The sequence below is a fragment of the Hyla sarda genome, unplaced genomic scaffold (genome assembly GCF_029499605.1).
Source record: "Hyla sarda isolate aHylSar1 unplaced genomic scaffold, aHylSar1.hap1 scaffold_2148, whole genome shotgun sequence".
Taxonomy (NCBI): Eukaryota; Metazoa; Chordata; class Amphibia; order Anura; family Hylidae; genus Hyla; species Hyla sarda.
The window spans coordinates 15,984-41,494 of NW_026608815.1; the positions used below are offsets into that span (position 1 = coordinate 15,984).

Sequence of the window (25,511 nt, forward strand, 5' to 3'; positions counted from 1 at the left end):
GGACATGGAGCTGTTCACGGATGCGTCGGCTAGCCGTGGCTTCGTCGCTTACTTCCAAGGTCAGTGGTGCGCGGGGGAATGGCCGATAGCATGGAGGGAGGAAGGATTGGTGCGCAACTTGGCGCTCTTGGAACTTTTTCCAATTGTAGTGGCGGTGGAGATTTGGGAGGAGCGGTTGCGCAATCGGAAGATCTGTTTCCGGTGTGACAACCTGGGAGTGGTGCAGGCAGTGAACGCACAGACGGCAAAATCGCCTCCGGTGGTGAGGCTATTGTGGCGTTTGGTGTTAAGTTTCTTATTGTTGAACGCGCAGTTTGTGGCTTTGCATGTCCCGGGGATCCGTAATGAGATTGCTGACTCTCTCTCTCTCGTTTTCAGTGGGACAGGTTTCGGGAGCTGGCGCCGGAGGCGGAGTCACGGGGGATCCCCTGTCCGGAGGAGTTATGGCAAGTGGTTTAAGGACGGCCTTTGCCTTGATTCGTCGGTCGGTCTGTGATAGCACCTGGGCGGGGTATAGTAAGAGTTGGAAGGAGTGGGAGCTTTTGGTGGCCGAGTTGGGGGGCTTGGGAGATGGGGATTGGGAAATGGCTGTTTTGTTTTATATTGGGAGATTGTTTGGGGACGGAGTGTCCCCGTCGGGGCTGAGCCGCCGGATGGCGTCTTTGGGGTTTTGGTTTAAGTGTCAGGGTTTTTTTGATGTCACTAAATCGTTCAGGGTGCGTTTAGCTGCCAGGGGTTTTCGGAGAGGGGTGGTGCAGCGTGATGCTAGGCGGCCCGTTTCTTTTCAGCTGCTGGTGGATATTGGGGCGGTTTTGGGGTTGGTGTGTTCATCAGGTTTTGAGGTGCTGCTGTTTCGGCTGGCTTTCTCGCTGGCGTTTTTCGGGGCGTTCCGGGCTTCGGAGCTGGTCGCGCCTAGTAAGATTAAGGAGGGAGGTTTGTTGTTTGGGGATGTTTGCTTAGAAGGTTCTATTTTAGTGTGTAAAGTGCGCAGGTCCAAGACGGACCAGTTCGGGAGAGGATTCGCTGTGCGGTTGGCAGCGCTAGGTGACGGTTTCATGTGTCCGGTGCAATGTTTTCGGGAGTACTTGGGGGTTCGGACAGTGATGGGTGGCCCCCTTGTCCCGGTACCAATTCGTGCAGGTTTTTCGGTTTTGCTTGGAAAAGCTGGGGAAGAATGCGGGTGGGTTCAGCTCGCACTCCTTTCGGATAGGAGCGGCTACGGAGGCATCCCGGTGGGGTTTGGGGCCTGAAGCGATACGGAGGATTGGTAGGTGGGAATCTGACAGGTTCCGGTTATATGTGTGCCCGCAGCTGTTGTAAGGGGGCGGGCGATTCTTTTTGTTGGGGTTTTTCTGGGAAATATATGTTGGTGTAGTAAGGCAGAAATAGTAATAGGTTGTTTTCGTGTTTATGTCTTACAGGGGGTCAGCCGTGCTTGGTCTGGATCGTGGGACATTCGTACGTGAGGCGTGGGGCCTCGAGCGAAAATGTTCGCCCGGCCGGGAGGCAGTTGGGCCTAGACAGGGAACAGGCGCAGGTGCGGTGGATTGGTCGGGGGGGGGTTTTCAGTGGGCGGGATTGCTCCCTCTCTTGCAAATGTTCGTGGCGTTGGACAGGCCCCCCAACGTGTTGGTAGTCCACCTAGGCGGCAATGATCTTGGGGGTCGGACGGCCAGGGCCTTGATGAGGGATATAAAGTTGGACATGCTGCGGATATGGTCGTCCTTCCCCGGGATCGTGGTGGTCTGGTCTGACATTGTGGCGCGCTTCAAATGGAGGGAGGCGAGGTCAGTCGTGCGCCTGAATAAAGCTAGGGCCAAGGTCAATCGGGTGGTGGGTCGTTTCATGGCACGGAATGGGGGCCTGGTAGTGCGCCACCGGGAGTTAGAGACTCCTTCCTGGGATTTTATGGATGCTGACGGTGTCCATCTGAACCCCTTGGGGATGGATTTGTGGGTTCTGGAAATCAGGGAGGTGGTGGTGAGAGCAGTCGGGTTGTGGGTGGTCGGCCATGTGTGAGGAGTCACACAAGGCCGTCGTGGCAGGTAGTGGGGGGGACCTGGAGGCACTTGATGGAGAATTGGAGTGAGGTGTGAACAGAATGGTGTGGTAGGGCTGGTGGCGGTGCCCCAGTCACTGGTGACACCTCAGCGGTTGAGGTGGAAAAACGGGGGCTCTGAAGGGGGTGTCCTTGGGTCGTTGATTTACGGCCAAGGGCAAAGTAGGAGCCCGGGGAATAACTCAGGTTGCCTTCAGGTCCCCTTACCTTTGGGGTAGGAAATGGAAAACTGTTTACAATGTTATGCACTATGATTTGTAAAGGTTATAATGTTAATGGGTAATGTTTACCCGACTGTTTCTGTGTTATTGTAAAGTTAAAGTATATATTTATTTTATTTTAATATGGTTATTTAATAAATGTGGCCGCTGTGGCCTTTTCCACCAAAGAGTTTGTAATGTGGTTATTGAATGGGGTGGCAGGGTGGTACAGGGGTCACAGAGCAAGTAGCAGATCCCCTAGTCATGTGAGGGAAGAGAGTGATAGCACCCTGTATACGGTATATATACTGACCTTATTCTATATATATATATATACTGACCTTATCCTATATATACTGACCCTATAGTGTGTGAGGGAAGATAGTGATAGCACCCTGTATACGGTATATACTGACCTTATTCTATATATTATATATACTGACCTTATCCTATATATACTGACCTTATAGTGTGTGAGGGAAGAGAGTGATAGCACCCTGTATACGGTATATGCTGACCTTATTCTATATATATATATACTGACCTTATCCTATATATATTGACCCTATAGTGTGTGAGGGAAGATAGTGATAGCACCCTGTATACGGTATATACTGACCTTATTCTATATATTATATATACTGACCTTATCCTATATATACTGACCTTATTCTATATATACTGACCTTATTCTATATATACTGACCCTATAGTGTGTGAGGGAAGATAGTGATAGCACCCTGTATACGGTATATACTGACCTTATTCTATATATTATATATACTGACCTTATCCTATATATACTGACCTTATAGTGTGTGAGGGAAGAGAGTGATAGAACCCTGTATACGGTATATACTGACCTTATCCTATATATATACTGACCTTATAGTGTGTGAGGGAAGATAGTGATAGCACCCTGTATACGGTATATACTGACCTTATTCTATATATTATATATACTGACCTTATCCTATATATACTGACCTTATAGTGTGTGAGGGAAGAGAGTGATAGCACCCTGTATATGGTATATACTGACCTTATCCTATATATATACTGACCTTATAGTGTGTGAGGGAAGATAGTGATAGCACCCTGTATACGGTATATACTGACCTTATTCTATATATTATATATACTGACCTTATCCTATATATACTGACCTTATAGTGTGTGAGGGAAGAGAGTGATAGCACCCTGTATACGGTATATACTGACCTTATCCTATATATATACTGACCTTATAGTGTGTGAGGGAAGAGAGTGATAGCACCCTGTATATGGTATATACTGACCTTATCCTATATATATACTGACCCTATAGTGTGTGAGGGAAGAGAGTGATAGTACCCTGTATACGGTATATACTGACCTTATCCTATATATACTGACCTTATTCTATATATATACTGACTTTATCCTATATACTGACCTTATAGTGTGTGAGGGAAGAGAGTGATAGCACCCTGTATACGGTATATACTGACCTTATTCTATATATTATATATACTTACCTTATCCTATATATACTGACCTTATAGTGTGTGAGGGAAGAGAGTGATAGCACCCTGTATACGGTATATACTGACCTTATCCTATATATACTGACCTTATTCTATATATATACTGACCTTATCCTATATACTGACCTTTTAGTGTGTGAGGGAAGAGAGTGATAGCACCCTGTATACTGTATATACTGACCTTATTCTATATATTATATATACTGACCTTATCCTATATATACTGACCTTATAGTGTGTGAGGGAAGAGAGTAATAACACCCTGTATACGGTATATACTGACCTTATCCTATATATACTGACCTTATTCTATATATATATATATATATATATACACTGACCTGATACTTTATATAATGACCTTATTCTATATATATACTGACCCTATAGTGTGTGAGGGAAGAGAGTGATAGCACCCTGTATACGGTATATACCGACCTTATCCTATATATATACTGACCCTATAGTGTGTGAGGGAAGAGAGTGATAGCACCCTGTATACGGTATATACTGACCTTATCCTATATATACTGACCTTATCCTATATATACTGACCTTATAGTGTGTGAGGGAAGAGAGTGATAGCTCCCTGTATAAGGTATATACTGACCTTATCCTATATATACTGACCTTATAGTGTGTGAGGGAAGAGAGTGATAGATCCCTGTATACGGTATATACTGACCTTATCCTATATATACTGACCTTATAGTGTGTGAGGGAAGAGAGTGATAGCACCCTGTATACAGTATATACTGACCTTATTCTATATATACTGACCTTATCCTATATATACTGACCTTATTCTATATATACTGACCTTATCCTATATATACTGACCTTATCCTATATATACTGACCTTATCCTATATATACTGACCCTATAGTGTGCGAGGGAAGAGAGTGATAGCACCCTGTATACAGTATATACTGACCTTATTCTATATATATATATATATATATATATACTGACCTTATCCTATATATACTGACCTTATCCTATATATACTGACCTTATACTATATAATGACCTTATTCTATATATACTGACCCTATATTGTGTGAGGGAAGAGAGTGATAGCACCCTGTATACGGTATATACTGACCTTATCCTATATATACTGACCTTATTCTATATATACTGACCTTATACTATATAATGACCTTATTCTATATATACTGACCCTATATTGTGTGAGGGAAGAGAGTGATAGCACCCTGTATACGGTATATACTGACCTTATCCTATATATACTGACCTTATCCTATATATACTGACCTTATTCTATATATACTGACCTTATACTATATAATGACCTTATTCTATATATACTGACCCTATATTGTGTGAGGGAAGAGAGTGATAGCACCCTGTATACGGTATATACTGACCTTATCCTATATATACTGACCTTATTCTATATATACTGACCTTATACTATATAATGACCTTATTCTATATATACTGACCCTATATTGTGTGAGGGAAGAGAGTGATAGCACCCTGTATACGGTATATACTGACCTTATCCTATATATACTGACCTTATCCTATATATACTGACCTTATACTATATATACTGACCCTCTAGTGTGTGAGGGAAGAGAGTGATAGCACCCTGTATACGGTATATACTGACCTTATCCTATATATACTGACCCTATAGTGTGTGAGGGAAGAGAGTGATAGCACCCTGTATACGGTATATACTGACCTTATCCTATATATATTGACCTTATACTATATATACTGACCTTATTCTATATATTATATATACTGACCTTATCCTATATATACTGACCTTATAGCGTGTGAGGGAAGAGAGTGATAGCACCCTGTATACGGTATATACTGACCTTATCCTATATATATTGACCTTATACTATATATACTGACCTTATTCTATATATATATATATATATATATACTGACCCTATAGTGTGTGAGGGAAGAGAGTGATAGCACCCTGTATACGGTATATACTGACCTTATTCTATATATATATATATATATATATATACATATACACTGACCCTATACTATATACTAACCCTATACTCTATATAATGACCCTATAGTGTGTGAAGGAAGAGAGTGAGGCTGAAACCACCCTGTATACGGTATATACTGACCTTATACTATATATACTGACCTTATACTAAATCTACTGACCCTATCCTATATATACTGACCTTATACTAAATATACTGACCCTATAGTGTGAAGGGAGTGAGGCTGATACCTCCCTGTATACGGTATATACTGACCCTATACTATATATACTGACCCTATACTATATATATATATATATACTGACCCTATAGTGTGTGAGGGAAGAGAGTGAGGCTGATACCACCCTGTATACGGTATATACTGACCTTATTCTATATATACTGACTTTATCCTATATATACTGACCTTATAGTTTTTTGAGGGAGGAAAGTGAGGCTGATTTAACCCTTTGTTAGGTATATACTGTACTGACCTTATACTTTATATAGTGACCTTATACTATATATACTGACCTCATAGTGTGTGAGGAAAGAAAGTGAGGCTGATACAACCCTGTGTACAGTATATACTGACCCTATCTTATATATACTGATTCTATACTGTGTGTGTGTATATATATATATATATATAATGTCCAGGTTGAGCAGCACCTCAGTATCTAAAATGTAGTCTGGTGCAGAGCAGCATAGTCAGCCCAGGTCTGGGCCCACAGGTATCCACACAAAGAAAGGTTGCTGCAGCACACAGAAGTAAACATCCAAGTAGTTTATTCCATTCCAATGGCTACAAGTCTTGTGCTTGAGAAAGGCCACATGGGTGGCTGAAACGTAGCCATTGGAATGGAATAAACTACTTTGATGTTTACTTCTGTGTGCTGCAGCAACCTTTCTTTGTGTGTGTATATACATATATATATATATATATATATATATATATCGGGTGTAATGACTAACTCCATAATATACACATTTATGTTTACAAGGTGTACTTACTGTATATACATCGCTGTATATTTAGGATTCCACGTCTTACCTCTGACCTTTGTGCCTTCACGAATGGAACGTCAAATGATAGAACAGGAACGGCGGTGACCTGTGTCCCAATAACTTCAGTGACGCCAGGCGGGCCCTCCCAGTGTGCTCCAGGCCCTGCACATCACATCCAGCCTGTTCAGACAGGATTGTGTAACATGTTTTTGAGAGACGTCTTGTCACAGGTGAGGCACTGTATTCACCTATCTGTACACATCACAACAGAGCTGAAGTGTGCTTACTGACATAAAGGGGCACTCCATACCACTACAGAATGTATAGACAGGAAGCTATATTATATATACTGACCCTATAGTGTATGAGGGAAGAGAGTGAACTGAATGTTCCCACAATACACTTAAATCAAGAGAGACGACCACATTATTCACCTACTTAAATATTAAAAACATTAAAACTGAAAGTGTTGCCCCCCCTTAAAATATAATCTGGGTGTAGCAGTGGAGGAGTATGAGGAAAAGGCCAGTCTACTACACGCCTTCTCTGTAGTAGTCATACAGTAACTTCCAGTGACAGATAATGGGATTATGGATTCAAATTCTTCATGAAATGTCATCTATATACAAAAGAAAAGGGTAGGAATCAGACAGAGTGCATATGAGTCCGGGAGCACGGATCCAGGGAAGCCGTTCTTCCCCGTAACAGCAATGGAAAGGAAGAGAGGTGTAGTCCAGCTCCCAGGTGAAAATAGTGGTTAAAACTTAGCCTTTAATAGGTCCATTAAAAATTAATGTAAAAAAAGACAAAAATATGTGACATGTCACATTAAAATTGTGAGAACGCCGACGCGTTTCGAGACTGAGCTCTTAATCATGGCATAAAATGTCACCTGCTGAACCAAAGCCAAGTACAATGCCGCCACAGAACACAACATTATACAGCAGGTCCAGTCTGTATCCGTCCCCAGCTCTGAGGGAGGTTCAGAGGTTTCTCTCAAAGCAAAGTTGGTAAAATCAGACTCCTACCAAAGAAGGCATATTGGGGGGATTGGTTATAAGAAATGTTTATACATTTAAACTATGTTTAATCTCACAAAATGGTTCAGTTTAGACCTGTTTATCTCTGTGAGATAAGCCCTTTAAAGTGTCCCTGTCATTTAAGAAAAAAAACTTTTGATATGTCACAAAGTTTGATGGGACGGGGTCAGGCATTCAGACCCTCACTCACCTTTAGAATGAACTGGGAGAAGTGCACAGCTCACCTTCATTTCACTGCAGGGGAAGGGGTCCAGTGGCTTACTATAGAATCTGGCAAAATGTTCAAGAAATAAATGGATGCACTCACCCGGAGAGCTTGCTGGCAGGAATCTTTATTCAATGTGCAGCGGGTAGACGCAGAGGAGCGGCCTCACAGTGACAGCCTTTTTCCTGCGCTCCAAGCGCACTTCCTCAGGCTGCCAATCGGCAGCCCAAGGAAGTGCGCTTGGAGCGCAGGAAACAGTCAGTCGCTGTGAGGCCGCCCCTCTTCGTCTACCCGCTGCACGTTTTTAACTGCATGTGAATAAAGATTCCTGCCAGCAAGCTATCCGGGTGAGTGCATCCATTTATTTCTTGAACTTTTTGCCAGTGCCTTTCTTTCTGGGAGTGCATCCCCCGTGAAGTCCCCCAGGTTATCTATCTGGTATCCAGTATCCCAATGGGAGCTTATATTTGGGCAGCAGTGCCAGACTTACTTGCCTTCACTAATAGTTTGATTACTATAGAATCTGTCTTCTGCAGAGAGAAGTGCGTAGCTGTGTCCTTCTCCTAGCTCGTAACCATCACTGAGAGTCTGAGCACCCATGATTACCTGTAATTTGACCCTTCAGTGCGCCATTTATCTGTGATAACAATGTTTTTGATGTGCAAATGAGACTGCTCAATGTACTGGGGACTCCTTTACTCTTTGCTCCCCCCCCCCTGTAGCAACACCCCCTGTTCAAGTACCCTAGTGGGATGGAATAAAAGTGCACAAGTAAAAAAAAACTATTTTACCTATACCTATTGCTTTATTAGAGTATGCTTACCTCTGTGTATTTTGCACTTTGCAACAAAATATGCAGCAAAATACACACCTGTGAATGTACCCTGAAAATAATAAAACAATAAAAATGTACTTGCATATCAACGTCGCTGATGCATCTGCAACAACCCACGGTATAACAGCATCACATTAAGGTGTACCCTATTAACAGCAATGCCGCCCACCTTCCAAAAATAAAAAGTGCTCAAAAAAGCTAAATTTTCCCCCAAAATAACTGTAATCACAAAAAAAAAACTATACTAGGGGGGTGGGGGTGGGGGTGGGGGGGTCATAGTAGCCTTATTCTGAGACCTATAACTTTTTTTTATTGTTTTTGTTAAAGAGTATTAAAACACATAAAACATTTTTGGCTGTAGAAAATGTGTGTCCCAGAATGGGCGCTCCCTCCCTCCTAGCGATGTGTGAACTTGGCTGCACATGTGAGGGAAGGCTCACCGCCTTGTAAACGCAAATGCTGATGTCACTGCAGGGAATCCCTCTCCAGAGCAGACAGCCTCATGTAGAGCAGGGAATCCCTGCCCGAGCCTCATGTAAGAATGGGAATTCTTGTCTGGGCCTTATGTGGGGGAGAGAATCCTTGCCCGGGGCTCATGTGGAGGGGGGAATACCTGCCCGGGGCTCATGTGGAGGGGAATCCCTGCCCTGGGCTCATGTGGAGGGGGGAATCCCTTTCTGGGGCTCATGTGGAGGAAAGATACCCTGACCGGGGCTCATGTGGAGGGGAATCCCTGCCCGGGGCTCATGTGGAGGGGAATCCCTGCCCGGGGCTCATGTGGAGGGGAATCCCTGCCCTGGGCTCATGTGGAGGAGGGAATCCCGTTCTGGGGCTCATGTGGAGGAAAGAATCCCTGACCGGGGCTCATGTGGAGGAAAGAATCCCTGCCCGGGCCTCTTGTGAAGGAAAGAATCCCTGCCCGGGCCTCATGTGGAGGAAAGAATCCCTGCCCGGGCTCATGTGGTGGAGGGAATCCCTGCCCGGGGCTCATGTGGTGGAGGGAATCCCTGCCCTGGGCTCATGTGGAGGAGGGAATCCCTGCCCGGGCCTAATGTGGAGGGGGGAATCACTGCCCAGGCTTCATGTGGAGGGGGGAATTCCTGCCCAGGCTTCATGTGGAGGAGGGAATCCCTGCCCGGGCTCATGTAGAAGAAAGAATCCCTGCCCGGGCTCATGTGGAGGAGGGAATCCCTGCCCGGGCTCATGTGGTGGAGGGAATCCCTGCCCTGGGCTCATGTGGAGGAGGGAATCCCTGCCCTGTCCTTATTTGGAGGGGGAATCCCTGCCCTAGCCTTATTTGGATGGGGGAATCCCTGCCAGGGGCTCATGTGGTGGAGGGAATCCCTGCTCTTGGCTCATGTGGAGGAGGGAATCCCTGCCCGGGGCTCATGTGGAGGAGGGAATCCGTGTCGCGGCATCATATAATGAAGGAGAGAATCTCTGCTCGGGCCTCATGTGGAAGAGGAAATCCCTGTCTCAGCATCATATAATAGAGGAGAGAATCTGCTCGGGCCTCATGTGGAAGAGGAAATCCCTGTCTCAGCATCATATAATAGAGGAGAGAATCTGCTCGGGCCTCATGTGGAAGAGGAAATCCCTGTCTCAGCATCATATAATAGAGGAGAGAATCTGCTCGGGCCTCATGTGGAAGAAAGAATCTTTGACCGGGGCTCATTTGGAGGGGGGAATCCCTGCCCGGGGCTCATGTGGTGAAGGGAATCTTTACCAGGGGCTCATGTGGAGGAGGAAATCCGTGCCCTGGCATTATTTGAAGGAGGGAATCCCTGCCCAGGGCTCATGTGGCGGGGGGGGGGGGGGGGGGGGGGATCCCTGTCCCGGCGTCATATAGTGGAGGAGAGAATCTGTGCTTGGGCCTCATGTGGAGGAAAGAATCTCTGCCTGGGGCTCATGTGGAGGGGGGAATCCCTGCCCGGGCCTTATTACGGGGGAATCCCTACCCGGGGCTCATGTGGAGGAGGGAATCCCTGCCGGGGCTCATGTGGAGGAGGGAATCCCTACCCGGGGCTCATGTGGAGGAGGGAATCCCTGCCGGGGCTCATGTGGAGGAGGGAATCCCTGCCCGGGGCTCATGTGGAGAAGGGAATCCCTGCCCGGGGCATATGTGGAGGGGGGAATCCCTGCCCGGGGCTCATGTGGAGGAGGGAATCCCTGCCCGGGGCTCATGTGGAGGAGGGAATCCCTGCCTGGGGCTCATGTGGAGGAGGGAATCCCTGCCGGGGCTCATTTGGAGGAGGGAATCCCTGCCCAGGGCTCATGTGGAGAAGGGAATCCCTGCCCGGGGCATATGTGGAGGAGGGAATCCCTGCCTGGGGCTCATGTGGAGGGGGGGAATCCCTGCCCAGGCTTCATGTGGAGGGGGGAATCCCTGCCCCGGGCTTCATGTGGAGGAGGGAATCCCTGCCTGGGGCTCATGTGGAGGGGGGGAATCCCTGCCCAGGCTTCATGTGGAGGGGGGAATCCCTGCCCCGGGCTTCATGTGGAGGAGGGAATCCCTGCCCGGGGCTCATGTGGAGGGGGGAATCCCTGCCTGGGGCTCATGTGGAGGAGGGAATCCCTGCCTGGGGCTCATGTGGAGGGGGGAATCCCTGCCTGGGGCTCATGTGGAGGAGGGAATTCCTGTCTGGGCCTGTGTATAATGTATATAGTGCTGTATATGTAATGTATATAGCGCTGTGTATAATGTAAATAGGGATGTATATAATGTATATAGTGCTGTGTATATAATGTATATAGTGCTGTATATAGTGCTGTGTATAATGTATATAGTGCTGTATATTATGTATATAGTGCTGTATATATAATGTATATAGTGCTCTGTATAATGTGTATATATAGTGCTGTGTATATAATGTATATAATGCTGTGTATACAATGTATATAGTGCTCTGTATAATGTGTATATATAGTGCTGTGTATATAATGTATATAATGTATATAGTTATGTGTATATAATGTATATAGTTCTGTGTATATAATGTATATAGTTCTGTGTATATAATGTATATAGTACTGTGTATATAATGTACATAGTGCTCTGTATATAATGTATATAGTGCTGTGTATATAATGTATATAGTGCTGTGTATATAATGTATATAGTGATGTGTATAATGTATATAGTGCTGTGTATATAATGTAAATAGTGCTCTGTATAATGTATATAGGGCTGTATATATAATGTATATAGGGCTGTATATATAATGTATATAGTGCGGTGTATATAATGTATATAGGGCTGTGTATAATGTATATAGGGCTGTATAGTGTATGCAGTGTTGTATATAGTGCTGTATAGTGTATATATAGTGTATATAGTGCTGTATGGTGTATATATAGTGTATATAGTGCTGTATAGTGTATATATAGTGTATATAGTGCTGTATAGTGTATATATAGTGTATATAGTGCTGTATAGTGTATATATAGTGTATATAGTGTATATAGTGCTGTATGGTGTATATATAGTGTATATAGTGCTGTATAGTGTATATATAGTGTATATAGTGTATATAGTGCTGTATAGTGTATATATAGTGTATATAGTGCTGTATAGTGTATATATAGTGTATATAGTGCTGTATAGTGTATATATAGTGTATATAGTGCTGTATAGTGTATATATAGTGTATATAGTGCTGTATAGTGTATGCAGTGTTGTTTCTGTGTCCATGACACTCTGTCTTGTGTATATATATTGTGTATATAGTGTATATATAATGTATATAGTGCTGTGTATATAATGTATATAGGGCTGTGTATAATGTATATAGGGCTGTATAGTGTATGCAGTGTTGTTTCTGTATCCATGACACTCTGTCTTGTGTATATATATTGTGTATATAGTGTATATATAATGTATATAGTTCTGTGTATATAATGTATATAGGGCTGTGTATAATGTATATAGGGCTGTATAGTGTATGCAGTGTTGTTTCTGTGTCCATGACACTCTGTCTTGTGTATATATATTGTGTATATAGTGTATATATAATGTATATAGTGCTGTGTATATAATGTATATAGGGCTGTGTATAATGTATATAGGGCTGTATAGTGTATGCAGTGTTGTTTCTGTGTCCATGACACTGTCTTGTGTATATATATTGTGTATATAGTGTATATAGTGTATATAGTGCTGTATAGTGTATATATAGTGTATATAGTGATGTATAGTGTATGCAGTGTTGTTTCTGTATCCATGACACTCTGTCTTGTGTATATATATTGTGTATATAGTGTATATAGTGTATATAGTGCTGTATAGTGTATATATAGTGTATATAGTGCTGTATAGTGTATATATAGTGTATATAGTGCTGTATAGTGTATATATAGTGTATATAGTGTATATAGTGCTGTATAGTGTATATATAGTGTATATAGTGCTGTATAGTGTATATATAGTGTATATAGTGCTGTATAGTGTATATATAGTGTATATAGTGCTGTATAGTGTATATATAGTGTATATAGTGCTGTATAGTGTATATATAGTGTATATAGTGTATATAGTGCTGTATAGTGTATATATAGTGTATATAGTGCTGTATAGTGTATATATAATGTATATAGGGCTGTATAGTGTATGCAGTGTTGTTTCTGTATCCATGACACTCTGTCTTGTGTATATATATTGTGTATATAGTGTATATATAATGTATATAGTGCTGTGTATATAATGTATATAGGGCTGTGTATAATGTATATAGGGCTGTATAGTGTATGCAGTGTTGTTTCTGTGTCCATGACACTGTCTTGTGTATATATATTGTGTATATAGTGTATATAGTGTATATAGTGCTGTATAGTGTATATATAGTGTATATAGTGCTGTATAGTGTATGCAGTGTTGTTTCTGTATCCATGACACTCTGTCTTGTGTATATATATTGTGTATATAGTGTATATAGTGTATATAGTGCTGTATAGTGTATATATAGTGTATATAGTGCTGTATAGTGTATATATAGTGTATATAGTGCTGTATAGTGTATATATAGTGTATATAGTGTATATATAGTGTATATAGTGCTGTATAGTGTATGCAGTGTTGTTTCTGTGTCCATGACACTCTGTCTTGTGTATATATATTGTGTATATATAGTGTATATAGTGCTGTATAGTGTATGCAGTGTTGTATATAGTGCTGTATAGTGTATGCAGTGTTGTTTCTGTGTCCATGACACTCTGTCTTGTGTATATATATTGTGTAGATAGTGTATATAGTGTATATAGTGCTGTATAGTGTATGCAGTGTTGTTTCTGTGTCCATGACACTCTGTCTTGTGTATATATATATAGTGTATATAGTGTATATAGTGCTGTATAGTGTATATATAGTGTATATAGTGCTGTATAGTGTATGCAGTGTTGTTTCTGTGTCCATGACACTCTGTCTTGTGTACATATATAGTGTATATAGTGTATATAGTGCTGTATAGTGTATGCAGTGTTGTTTCTGTGTCCATGACACTCTGTCTTGTGTATATATATTGTGTATATAGTGTATATAGTGCTGTATAGTGTATGCAGTGTTGTTTCTGTGTCCATGACACTCTGTCTTGTGTATATATATTGTGTATATAGTGTATATAGTGCTGTATAGTGTATGCAGTGTTGTTTCTGTGTCCATGACACTCTGTCTTGTGTATATATATTGTGTATATAGTGTATATAGTGCTGTATAGTGTATGCAGTGTTGTTTCTGTGTCCATGACACTCTGTCTTGTGTATATATATATAGTGTATATAGTGTATATAGTGCTGTATAGTGTATGCAGTGTTGTTTCTGTGTCCATGACACTCTGTCTTGTTTGTGTGTGTTTGTTTTAGCCCCGCCCCCTTCTCTGCTGTTCTCAGGGTTCTTCCCGGCAGCCCCGCCCTTAAAACAGGATGTTTTCCTTATAAGGGTATCTACGTCAGTGGATTCTCGCGTCTGGAGCAGCCCATTAAGGGGAATCCATGGGGGAATCTGGAGGAGTCTACCGGAGCTTTCAATAACGGAACGCTTAGAACGCGGGCGCAGTGTGGGCGGCTGTTTAGAGGAGATGGGCGCAGAGACGCTCGGCGGGGGAGCGGTCGCTACTATAGTCCGTGAGGCTGAGCCCCGGAGTAGGCGCCCCTCTCCCAGAGTTGGTCCAGTCCTGTGTTGACGTCACTTCATTCATGAATCGTGGGGCCGCGGGTATATAAGGCGGGGAGCCGTGAGCAGCAGCAGTGACAGCTCGGAGAGCGGATCTATTGTACCGGAGCTTCAGCGAAAACTACGAGCAGTCATGTATCACGGATTCCCCGCCAGCTCGGAATACGAGGCGGCCTCATCCCGCTGCAGCAGCGCCTCACCCGCCGGAGACAGTGGCGCCTACTACCCGTCCCCGTCCGCCTCCTTCTCCAGCCTCGGGTCCCCGCTCACCCCGCCGGTAAGTGACAGATAGAGCTGAGTGGAATGGGGAGGGGGGATTAATGGGGTGACAGCGGGTGTGTATGGGGAGGGCGGATTAATGGGGTGACAGCGGGTGTGTATGGGGAGGGCTGAGTGTAATGGGGTGACAGCGGGTATGTATGAGGAGGGTGGATTAATGGGGTGACAGCGGGTATGTATGAGGAGGGTGGATTAATGGGGTGACAGAGGGTATGTATGGGGAGGGTGGATTAATGGGGTGACAGCGGGTATGTATGGGGAGGGCTGAGTGTAATGGGGTGACAGCGGGTGTGTATGGAGAGGGCTGAGTGTAATGGGGTGACAGCGGGTGTGTATGGGGGGGGCTGAGTGTAATGGGGTGACAGCGGGTGTGTATGGGGAGGGCTGAGTGTAATGGGGTGACAGCGGGTGTGTATGGGGAGGGCTGAGTGTAATGGGGTGACAGCGGGTGTGTATGGGGAGGGCTGAGTGTAATGGGGTGACAGCGGGTGTGTATGGGGAGGGCTGAGTGTAATGGGGTGACAGCGGGTGTGTATGGGGAGGGCTGAGTGTAATGGGGTGACAGCGGGTGTGTATGGGGAGGGCTGAGTGTAATGGGGTGACAGCGGGTGTGTATGGGGAGGGCTGAGTGTAATGGGGTGACAGCGGGTGTGTATGGGGAGGGCTGAGTGTAATGGGGTGACAGCGGGTGTGTATGGGGAGGGCTGAGTGTAATGGGGTGACAGCGGGTGTGTATGGGGAGGGCTGAGTGTAATGGGGTGACAGCGGGTGTGTATGGGGAGGGCTGAGTGTAATGGGGTGACAGCGGGTGTGTATGGGGAGGGCTGAGTGTAATGGGGTGACAGCGGGTGTGTATGGGGGGGGTGATGTGTGCAGGGGGGTTGATTGTATTGGGGTGTAGCAGTCAGGCACCGCCCCGCACACGTGCCGCAGATTCATTGATAAATTCCCGGGTTCATTCAGGAGACTCCGGCGGCTCTTGCGTCACCGGTGACGTCTGAGCTATTTATATCCGTCCGTGTCCTGTGCGGCTCCCGGGAGGAATGATGCTGCGGTACTACAACCTGCCGAGATACGGGGGTGTTAATAATAAATGGGGCTTGTATATTTTGGAGAAGAATGGAGGTAATTAGCAATGGGGGGGGTATAATTGGGGTAATGGGGTGTATATTTGCGGTCATGTTTGGGGGGGGATGTATATTTGCTGTTAAATGATCAGAGGTGGATAGTAATAAATGAGGGTGTATGTTTGGGGGTGGATGGTAATAAATGAGGGTGTATGTTTGGGGGTGGATGGTAATAAATGAGGGTGTATGTTTGGGGGTGGATGGTAATAAATGAGGGTGTATGTTTGGGGTTATATCAGTGCTCGCTGCTCTCCTCTCACATCAGTCTCTCTTTCTATCTCTGCAGGAGTTCAGCACAGAGTCCAGCAGCAGCTTTGTCCCCACAGTCACCGCCATCTCCACGTCCCCAGACCTGCAGTGGTTGGTGCAGCCCACCCTAATCTCCTCTGTGGCCCCATCACAGTCCAGATCTCACCCTTACGGTGCGGCCCCAGCCTACAGCCGCAGTGGGGTGATAAAAGGAGCCTCAGGACGAGGCCAGAGCCTAGGCCGGAGAGGGAAGGTGGAGCAGCTGTCTCCAGAGGAGGAGGAAAAGAGGAGAGTCAGACGAGAAAGGAACAAGATGGCGGCAGCCAAATGCCGCAACCGGCGCCGGGAGCTGACAGACACCCTCCAAGCGGTAAGAATCTGCCCTGCTCATGCCCCACAATGTATGTGTCCAGTGTCTGGGTCAATGGCATGAGCCCTAACCTGCCCCTTTACTATTCCAGGAGACTGATGAGCTGGAGGATGAGAAATCTGTCCTGCAGGCTGAGATCGCTGCCCTGCTGAAGGAGAAGGAGAAACTGGAATTCATCTTGGCTGCTCATAAACCGGCCTGCAAGATCCCACATGACCTGGAAGGGGCGTTCCAGGACCTGACCTCTTCCCTGGACTTGGGCCTTATTTCTGATGTCACCTGTGCTTCCACTCCTGCTGAAGTCTTGGCTGAGCCACTCTTCCCTGTAAGCATCGGCCAGTCTTCCGTCCTGGAGAAGGAGAGCGCCCCAATGCAGGTCCCACTAGACCTGAAGTCCGAGCCCCTGGACAACTTCCTCTTCAGCTCTCCTGTCACAGGAGTCTCTGATGCTGCCCGCTCGGTGCCAGACGTGGACCTCTCCAGCACCCTGTACACTGCTGACTGGGAGCCCCTGTACAGCACTCTGTCGGTGGAGATGGAGCCACTGTGCACGCCTGTTGTGACCTGCACCCCGACCTGCACCACCTACACCACATCCTTTGTTTTCACCTACCCGGAGTCCGACTCTTTCGCCAACTGTGGTGCAGCTCATCGCAGAGGAAGCAGCAGCAACGAGCAATCGTCAGACTCTCTCAACTCTCCCACCTTACTGGCCTTGTAACTGCTGCCCTGGCACTAAGTTTCCCGTGGTGGTGGACAGCAATCTGGGACTGTGCCCGCAGACCGCTCAGAGCTTTGTGAATTTCACAGGCAGTAGGGGATGTGGGTTTACCTCCCCGTGTTGTGACACTGCCACCTTGCTGCTATACGTGTGCACTGTGCATGTCAATTCATTTCCACCCAGAGGTGCAGCTTTGGACGGCTGAAAACACGATCAGCGCTAAAGCAAGAGTTGCCAGCCGAACACTTGCCCAGTGCCCCTCCGTGTGGTTGGACTGGTGATCCTCCTGCTTCCTGACGTAGCACTGGCATGGACGTGTCACTCCTATTGATATGTAGCATGATGTCTCCTCACTGCTGTGACAGTGATGTGTTATTGTCTCCTCTTCTGATGTGGGGGCCCTGGTCCTGTACAGGGGCCACTCTGCAGCTAGTTATGGTGCTGGTGGTTGGGGGGCTGTCTAGTGGGTAAAGCACTAAGCAGCTCTGCACTGCCAAGATATCTTTGTAAGACGTCTGATCTGAATAATAGTCTATATATACACACATGACCCCCTGAAGCCGGACACATGTGAACGTGCTGTATCTTCCGTTGACTGTAACTCCGTCTCGCCGTCTTTCCAAGTTTTCCATGAAAACGTTTTATTTCCTGTAGACTGTTCTGGTTATTTATTTTGGATTTGAGAATATTTATATTTTTATTTGTATTTTATTTTCTACTCTAGCGGACAGAGAGCAGAGTCTCCTCAAGCATTGTTTGCTTCTTGTCCAGATATTGAGAATAAAATGTATTCGCATTTGACTTATTTCTGTGTGTAATTCCTCACTGCTCCATAAGGGGCACTCTCCTTCACTAGACCCAGTGATAAGTGGCACTCCTCCACTACTGTGAGCAGCCAGAACAGATCTGATCGGTAATGACCATGTCTCTAGTTCACAGGAAGTCAGCTGACCCAAGACACACCACTTCCGGTGACAGGTGAGGGTAGGGTCACTCATGCCGTGTATTGCTGCATATCTTCAGACCCATCAAAATCAATGGGTAACAAAATACGACACAAGTGACACTGATTTATATGGGAGGTGATCACCTGACCCAATTACAGTAAAGAAACGCATGGATGCTGGAATTTAACAGGAAGCTGTGGCACCAGTGATGGTGATTGGACAGAAGAGAATCCTGGTGATATTGTCTACTGTGATGTATTCACTTCTCCATGGGTTAGGCTGGGTTCACATCACGTTTTTGCCATACTGTTTTCAATCCGTTTTTTCTAAAGAAAACCGTATGCATTTTTAAACAGTATATTTTTTTAAAAAGGGCATACAGTTCCGTCAGTTTTATAGAAAAAAACCCATACGTTTTTGAATTTTATTATTTTTTGTCCATTTTTAATGGGAGGGGTCTTGGGGGGTACTTTAAGATTCAAATGCGCATGTGCAAAGTAAAAACTTATATGTTCCCGTATGGAACCGTATACTTGTGTGTTTCCCATTGATGTCCATGTAAGAAAAAAAAAACGTGGTTTACTTTTTTCCATACTGTTCCATCCTTGTTTTTTTTTTTTTTTTTTTTTTTTTTTGCCATACGGTTTCTTTAGAAAAACGGATTGAAAACAGTATATGGCAAAAACGTAGTGTGAACCCAGCCTTAGGCTGGGTTCACACAGTTTTTCAACTACGGTTCCTGCATACGTTTTCATTAGTGAAAACGTATGGAACGGTATTAAACCGTATACATAAGCAAAGCATTGCAAACTGTATGCACCCTAATGCATACACTTGCGTATGGTTTGCTTGCAATACGTTTTTAACAGTACTCCAAACCGTGTTTGACCACGGTTTTGACTCCAGTTTTAAAACCGTATTACAACGGCATACCAGTGCCCAGGCTGCAGTAGGGATCACGGAACCCAGTGCCCAGGCTGCAGTAGGGATCACGGAACCCAGTGCCCAGGCTGCGGTAGGGATCACGGAACCCAGTGCCCAGGCTGCGGTAGGGATCCCAGTGCCCAGGCTGCGGTAGGGATCCCAGTGCCCAGGCTGCGGTAGGGATCCCAGTGCCCAGGCTGCGGTAGGGATCCCAGAACCCAGTGCCCAGGCTGCGGTAGGGATCCCAGAACCCAGTGCCCAGGCTGCAGTAGGGATCACAGTGCCCAGGCTGCAGTAGGGATCACAGTGCCCAGGCTGCAGTAGGGATCACAGAAGCCAGTGCCCAGGCTGCAGTAGGGATCACAGAACCCAGGCTGCAGTAGGGATCCCAGTGCCCAGGCTGCAGTAGGGATCCCAGTGCCCAGGCTGCAGTAGGGATCCCAGAACCCAGTGCCCAGGCTGCAGTAGGGATCCCGGAACCCAGTGCCCAGGCTGCAGTAGGGATCACGGAAGCCAGTGCCCAGGCTGCAGTAGGGATCACGGAACCCAGTGCCCAGGCTGCAGTAGGGATCCCAGTGCCCAGGCTGCAGTAGGGATCCCAGTGCCCAGGCTGCAGTAGGGATCCCAGAACCCAGTGCCCAGGCTGCAGTAGGGATCCCAGAACCCAGTGCCCAGGCTGCAGTAGGGATCACGGAACCCGTGCCCAGGCTGCAGTAGGGATCACGGAAGCCAGTGCCCAGGCTGCAGTAGGGATCACGGAAGCCAGTGCCCAGGCTGCAGTAGGGATCCCGGAACCCAGTGCCCAGGCTGCAGTAGGGATCCCGGAACCCAGTGCCCAGGCTGCAGTAGGGATCCCGGAACCCAGTGCCCAGGCTGCAGTAGGGATCCCGGAACCCAGTGCCCAGGCTGCAGTAGGGATCCCGGAACCCAGTGCCCAGGCTGCAGTAGGGATCCCGGAACCCAGTGCCCAGGCTGCAGTAGAGATCCCAGTGCCCAGGCTGCAGTAGGGATCCCGGAACCCAGTGCCCAGGCTGCAGTAGGGATCCCAGTGCCCAGGCTGCAGTAGGGATCCCAGTGCCCAGGCTGCAGTAGGGATCCCGGAACCCAGTGCCCAGGCTGCAGTAGGGATCCCGGAACCCAGTGCCCAGGCTGCAGTAGGGATCCCGGAACCCAGTGCCCAGGCTGCAGTAGGGATCCCGGAACCCAGTGCCCAGGCTGCAGTAGGGATCCCGGAACCCAGTGCCCAGGCTGCAGTAGGGATCCCGGAACCCAGTGCCCAGGCTGCAGTAGGGATCCCGGAACCCAGTGCCCAGGCTGCAGTAGGGATCCCAGTGCCCAGGCTGCAGTAGGGATCCCGGAACCCAGTGCCCAGGCTGCAGTAGGGATCCCGGAACCCAGTGCCCAGGCTGCAGTAGGGATCCCGGAACCCAGTGCCCAGGCTGCAGTAGGGATCCCGGAACCCAGTGCCCAGGCTGCAGTAGGGATCCCGGAACCCAGTGCCCAGGCTGCAGTAGGGATCCCGGAACCCAGTGCCCAGGCTGCAGTAGGGATCCCGGAACCCAGTGCCCAGGCAGCAGTAGGGATCCCGGAACCCAGTGCCCAGGCTGCAGTAGGGATCCCAGTGCCCAGGCTGCAGTAGGGATCCCAGTGCCCAGGCTGCAGTAGGGATCCCAGTGCCCAGGCTGCAGTAGGGATCCCAGTGCCCAGGCTGCAGTAGGGATCCCAGTGCCCAGGCTGCAGTAGGGATCCCAGTGCCCAGGCTGCAGTAGGGATCCCGGAACCCAGTGCCCAGGCTGCAGTAGGGATCCCGGAACCCAGTGCCCAGGCTGCAGTAGGGATCCCGGAACCCAGTGCCCAGGCTGCAGTAGGGATCCCGGAACCCAGTGCCCAGGCTGCAGTAGGGATCCCGGAACCCAGTGCCCAGGCTGCAGTAGGGATCCCGGAACCCAGTGCCCAGGCTGCAGTAGGGATCCCGGAACCCAGTGCCCAGGCTGCAGTAGGGATCCCAGTGCCCAGGCTGCAGTAGGGATCCCAGAACCCAGTGCCCAGGCTGCAGTAGGGATCCCGGAACCCAGTGCCCAGGCTGCAGTAGGGATCCCGGAACCCAGTGCCCAGGCTGCAGTAGGGATCCCAGAACCCAGTGCCCAGGCTGCAGTAGGGATCCCGGAACCCAGTGCCCAGGCTGCAGTAGGGATCCCGGAACCCAGTGCCCAGGCTGCAGTAGGGATCCCAGTGCCCAGGCTGCAGTAGGGATCCCGGAACCCAGTGCCCAGGCTGCAGTAGGGATCCCGGAACCCAGTGCCCAGGCTGCAGTAGGGATCCCGGAACCCAGTGCCCAGGCTGCAGTAGGGATCCCGGAACCCAGTGCCCAGGCTGCAGTAGGGATCCCGGAACCCAGTGCCCAGGCTGCAGTAGGGATCCCGGAACCCAGTGCCCAGGCTGCAGTAGGGATCCCGGAACCCAGTGCCCAGGCTGCAGTAGGGATCCCGGAACCCAGTGCCCAGGCAGCAGTAGGGATCCCGGAACCCAGTGCCCAGGCTGCAGTAGGGATCCCGGAACCCAGTGCCCAGGCTGCAGTAGGGATCCCAGTGCCCAGGCTGCAGTAGGGATCCCAGTGCCCAGGCTGCAGTAGGGATCCCAGTGCCCAGGCTGCAGTAGGGATCCCAGTGCCCAGGCTGCAGTAGGGATCCCAGTGCCCAGGCTGCAGTAGGGATCCCGGAACCCAGTGCCCAGGCTGCAGTAGGGATCCCGGAACCCAGTGCCCAGGCTGCAGTAGGGATCCCGGAACCCAGTGCCCAGGCTGCAGTAGGGATCCCGGAACCCAGTGCCCAGGCTGCAGTAGGGATCCCGGAACCCAGTGCCCAGGCTGCAGTAGGGATCCCGGAACCCAGTGCCCAGGCTGCAGTAGGGATCCCGGAACCCAGTGCCCAGGCTGCAGTAGGGATCCCAGAACCCAGTGCCCAGGCTGCAGTAGGGATCCCAGTGCCCAGGCTGCAGTAGGGATCCCGGAACCCAGTGCCCAGGCTGCAGTAGGGATCCCAGTGCCCAGGCTGCAGTAGGGATCCCAGTGCCCAGGCTGCAGTAGGGATCCCGGAACCCAGTGCCCAGGCTGCAGTAGGGATCCCGGAACCCAGTGCCCAGGCTGCAGTAGGGATCCCGGAACCCAGTGCCCAGGCTGCAGTAGGGATCCCGGAACCCAGTGCCCAGGCTGCAGTAGGGATCCCGGAACCCAGTGCCCAGGCTGCAGTAGGGATCCCGGAACCCAGTGCCCAGGCTGCAGTAGGGATCCCGGAACCCAGTGCCCAGGCTGCAGTAGGGATCCCGGAACCCAGTGCCCAGGCTGCAGTAGGGATCCCGGAACCCAGTGCCCAGGCTGCAGTAGGGATCCCGGAACCCAGTGCCCAGGCTGCAGTAGGGATCCCGGAACCCAGTGCCCAGGCTGCAGTAGGGATCCCGGAACCCAGTGCCCAGGCTGCAGTAGGGATCCCGGAACCCAGTGCCCAGGCTGCAGTAGGGATCCCGGAACCCAGTGCCCAGGCTGCAGTAGGGATCACAGTGCCCAGGCTGCAGTAGGGATCCCAGAACCCAGTGCCCAGGCTGCAGTAGGGATCCCAGAACCCAGTGCCCAGGCTGCAGTAGGGATCCCAGAACCCAGTGCCCAGGCTGCAGTAGGGATCCCAGAACCCAGTGCCCAGGCTGCAGTAGGGATCCCAGAACCCAGTGCCCAGGCTGCAGTAGGGATCCCAGAACCCAGTGCCCAATCTGCAGTAGGGATCCCGGAACCCAGTGCCCAGGCTGCAGTAGGGATCCCGGAACCCAGTGCCCAGGCTGCAGTAGGGATCCCGGAACCCAGTGCCCAGGCTGCAGTAGGGATCACGGAACCCAGTGCCCAGGCTGCAGTAGGGATCACGGAACCCAGTGCCCAGGCTGCAGTAGGGATCACGGAACCCAGTGCCCAGGCTGCAGTAGGGATCACGGAACCCAGTGCCCAGGCTGCAGTAGGGATCCCGGAACCCAGTGCCCAGGCTGCAGTAGGGATCACGGAACCCAGTGCCCAGGCTGCAGTAGGGATCCCAGTGCCCAGGCTGCAGTAGGGATCCCAGAACCCAGTGCCCAGGCTGCAGTAGGGATCCCAGAACCCAGTGCCCAGGCTGCAGTAGGGATCCCAGAACCCAGTGCCCAATCTGCAGTAGGGATCCCGGAACCCAGTGCCCAGGCTGCAGTAGGGATCCCGGAACCCAGTGCCCAGGCTGCAGTAGGGATCACGGAACCCAGTGCCCAGGCTGCAGTAGGGATCACGGAACCCAGTGCCCAGGCTGCAGTAGGGATCACAGAACCCAGTGCCCAGGCTGCAGTAGGGATCACAGAACCCAGTGCCCAGGCTGCAGTAGGAGTCCACACAGTCCAGTGCCCAGTCTCTCTCTCTGTCATATATATATATATATATATCTGTATACCTCTCTCTCTCTCTCGCTGTATACCTCTATAACCTCTCTCTCTCTCTCTCTGTATACCTCTATAACCTCTCTCTCTCTCTCGCTGTATACCTCTATAACCTCTCTCTCTCTCTCTCTGTATACCTCTGTAACCTCTCTCTCTCTCGCTGTATACCTCTATAACCTCTCTCTCTCTCGCTGTATACCTCTATAACCTCTCTCTCTCTCGCTGTATACCTCTATAACCTCTCTCTCTCTCTCTCGCTGTATACCTCTATAACCTCTCTCGCTCGCTGTATACCTCTGTAACCTCTCTCTCTCTCTCTCTCGCTGTATACCTCTATAACCTCTCTCGCTCGCTGTATACCTCTATAATCTCTCTCGCTGTATACCTCTATAATCTCTCTCTCTCGCTGTATACCTCTATAATCTCTCTCTCTCTCTCGCTGTATACCTCTATAACCTCTCTCTCGCTGTATACCTCTATAACCTCTCTCTCGCTGTATACCTCTATAACCTCTCTCTCTCGCTGTATACCTCTATAACCTCTCTCTCTCGCTGTATACCTCTATAACCTCTCTCTTTCTCGCTCGCTGTATACCTCTATAACCTCTCTCTCTCTCGCTCGCTGTATACCTCTATAACCTCTCTCTCTCACTCGCTGTATACCTCTATAACCTCTCTCTCTCGCTCGCTGTATACCTCTATAACCTCTCTCTCTCGCTGTATACCTCTATAACCTCTCTCTCGCTGTATACCTCTATAACCTCTCTCTCTCGCTGTATACCTCTATAACCTCTCTCTCGCTGTATACCTCTATAACCTCTCTCGCTCGCTGTATACCTCTATAATCTCTCTCGCTGTATACCTCTATAATCTCTCTCTCTCGCTGTATACCTCTATAATCTCTCTCTCTCTCTCGCTGTATACCTCTATAACCTCTCTCTCGCTGTATACCTCTATAACCTCTCTCTCGCTGTATACCTCTATAACCTCTCTCTCTCGCTGTATACCTCTATAACCTCTCTCTCTCGCTGTATACCTCTATAACCTCTCTCTCGCTCGCTGTATACCTCTATAACCTCTCTCTCTCTCGCTCGCTGTATACCTCTATAACCTCTCTCTCTCACTCGCTGTATACCTCTATAACCTCTCTCTCTCGCTCGCTGTATACCTCTATAACCTCTCTCTCTCGCTGTATACCTCTATAACCTCTCTCTCGCTGTATACCTCTATAACCTCTCTCTCTCGCTGTATACCTCTATAACCTCTCTCTCGCTGTATACCTCTATAACCTCTCTCTCTCTCGCTGTATACCTCTATAACCTCTCTCTCTCGCTGTATACCTCTATAACCTCTCTCTCGCTGTATACCTCTATAACCTCTCTCTCTCTCTCTCGCTGTATACCTCTATAACCTCTCTCTCTCTC

At 48.4% G+C, this 25,511-nt stretch overlaps 1 protein-coding gene across 4 annotated transcripts in view; it reads left to right on the forward strand.

Annotated features, from left to right (window-relative positions):
- The window catches only part of FOS (Fos proto-oncogene, AP-1 transcription factor subunit), a 30,337-nt gene extending 11,758 nt beyond the window's left edge, over nt 1-18,579 (forward strand). Inside the window, exons 2-5 of one of the 4 annotated variants that reach the window (XM_056552955.1) lie at nt 6,817-7,015; nt 14,719-15,305; nt 16,721-17,053; nt 17,145-18,579. In XM_056552955.1, coding sequence (XP_056408930.1) covers nt 15,162-15,305; nt 16,721-17,053; nt 17,145-17,774 — 1,107 coding nt within the window. In that variant the 5' untranslated portion in view covers nt 6,817-7,015; nt 14,719-15,161 and the 3' untranslated portion in view covers nt 17,775-18,579. Of the gene's footprint in view, nt 1-6,816; nt 7,016-14,718; nt 15,306-16,150; nt 16,433-16,720; nt 17,054-17,144 lie in introns of those variants that run through there. The other 3 variants (XM_056552956.1, XM_056552954.1, XM_056552957.1) reach the window with 3 other exon arrangements.
- The last annotated feature ends 6,932 nt before the right edge of the window (nt 18,580-25,511 follow it).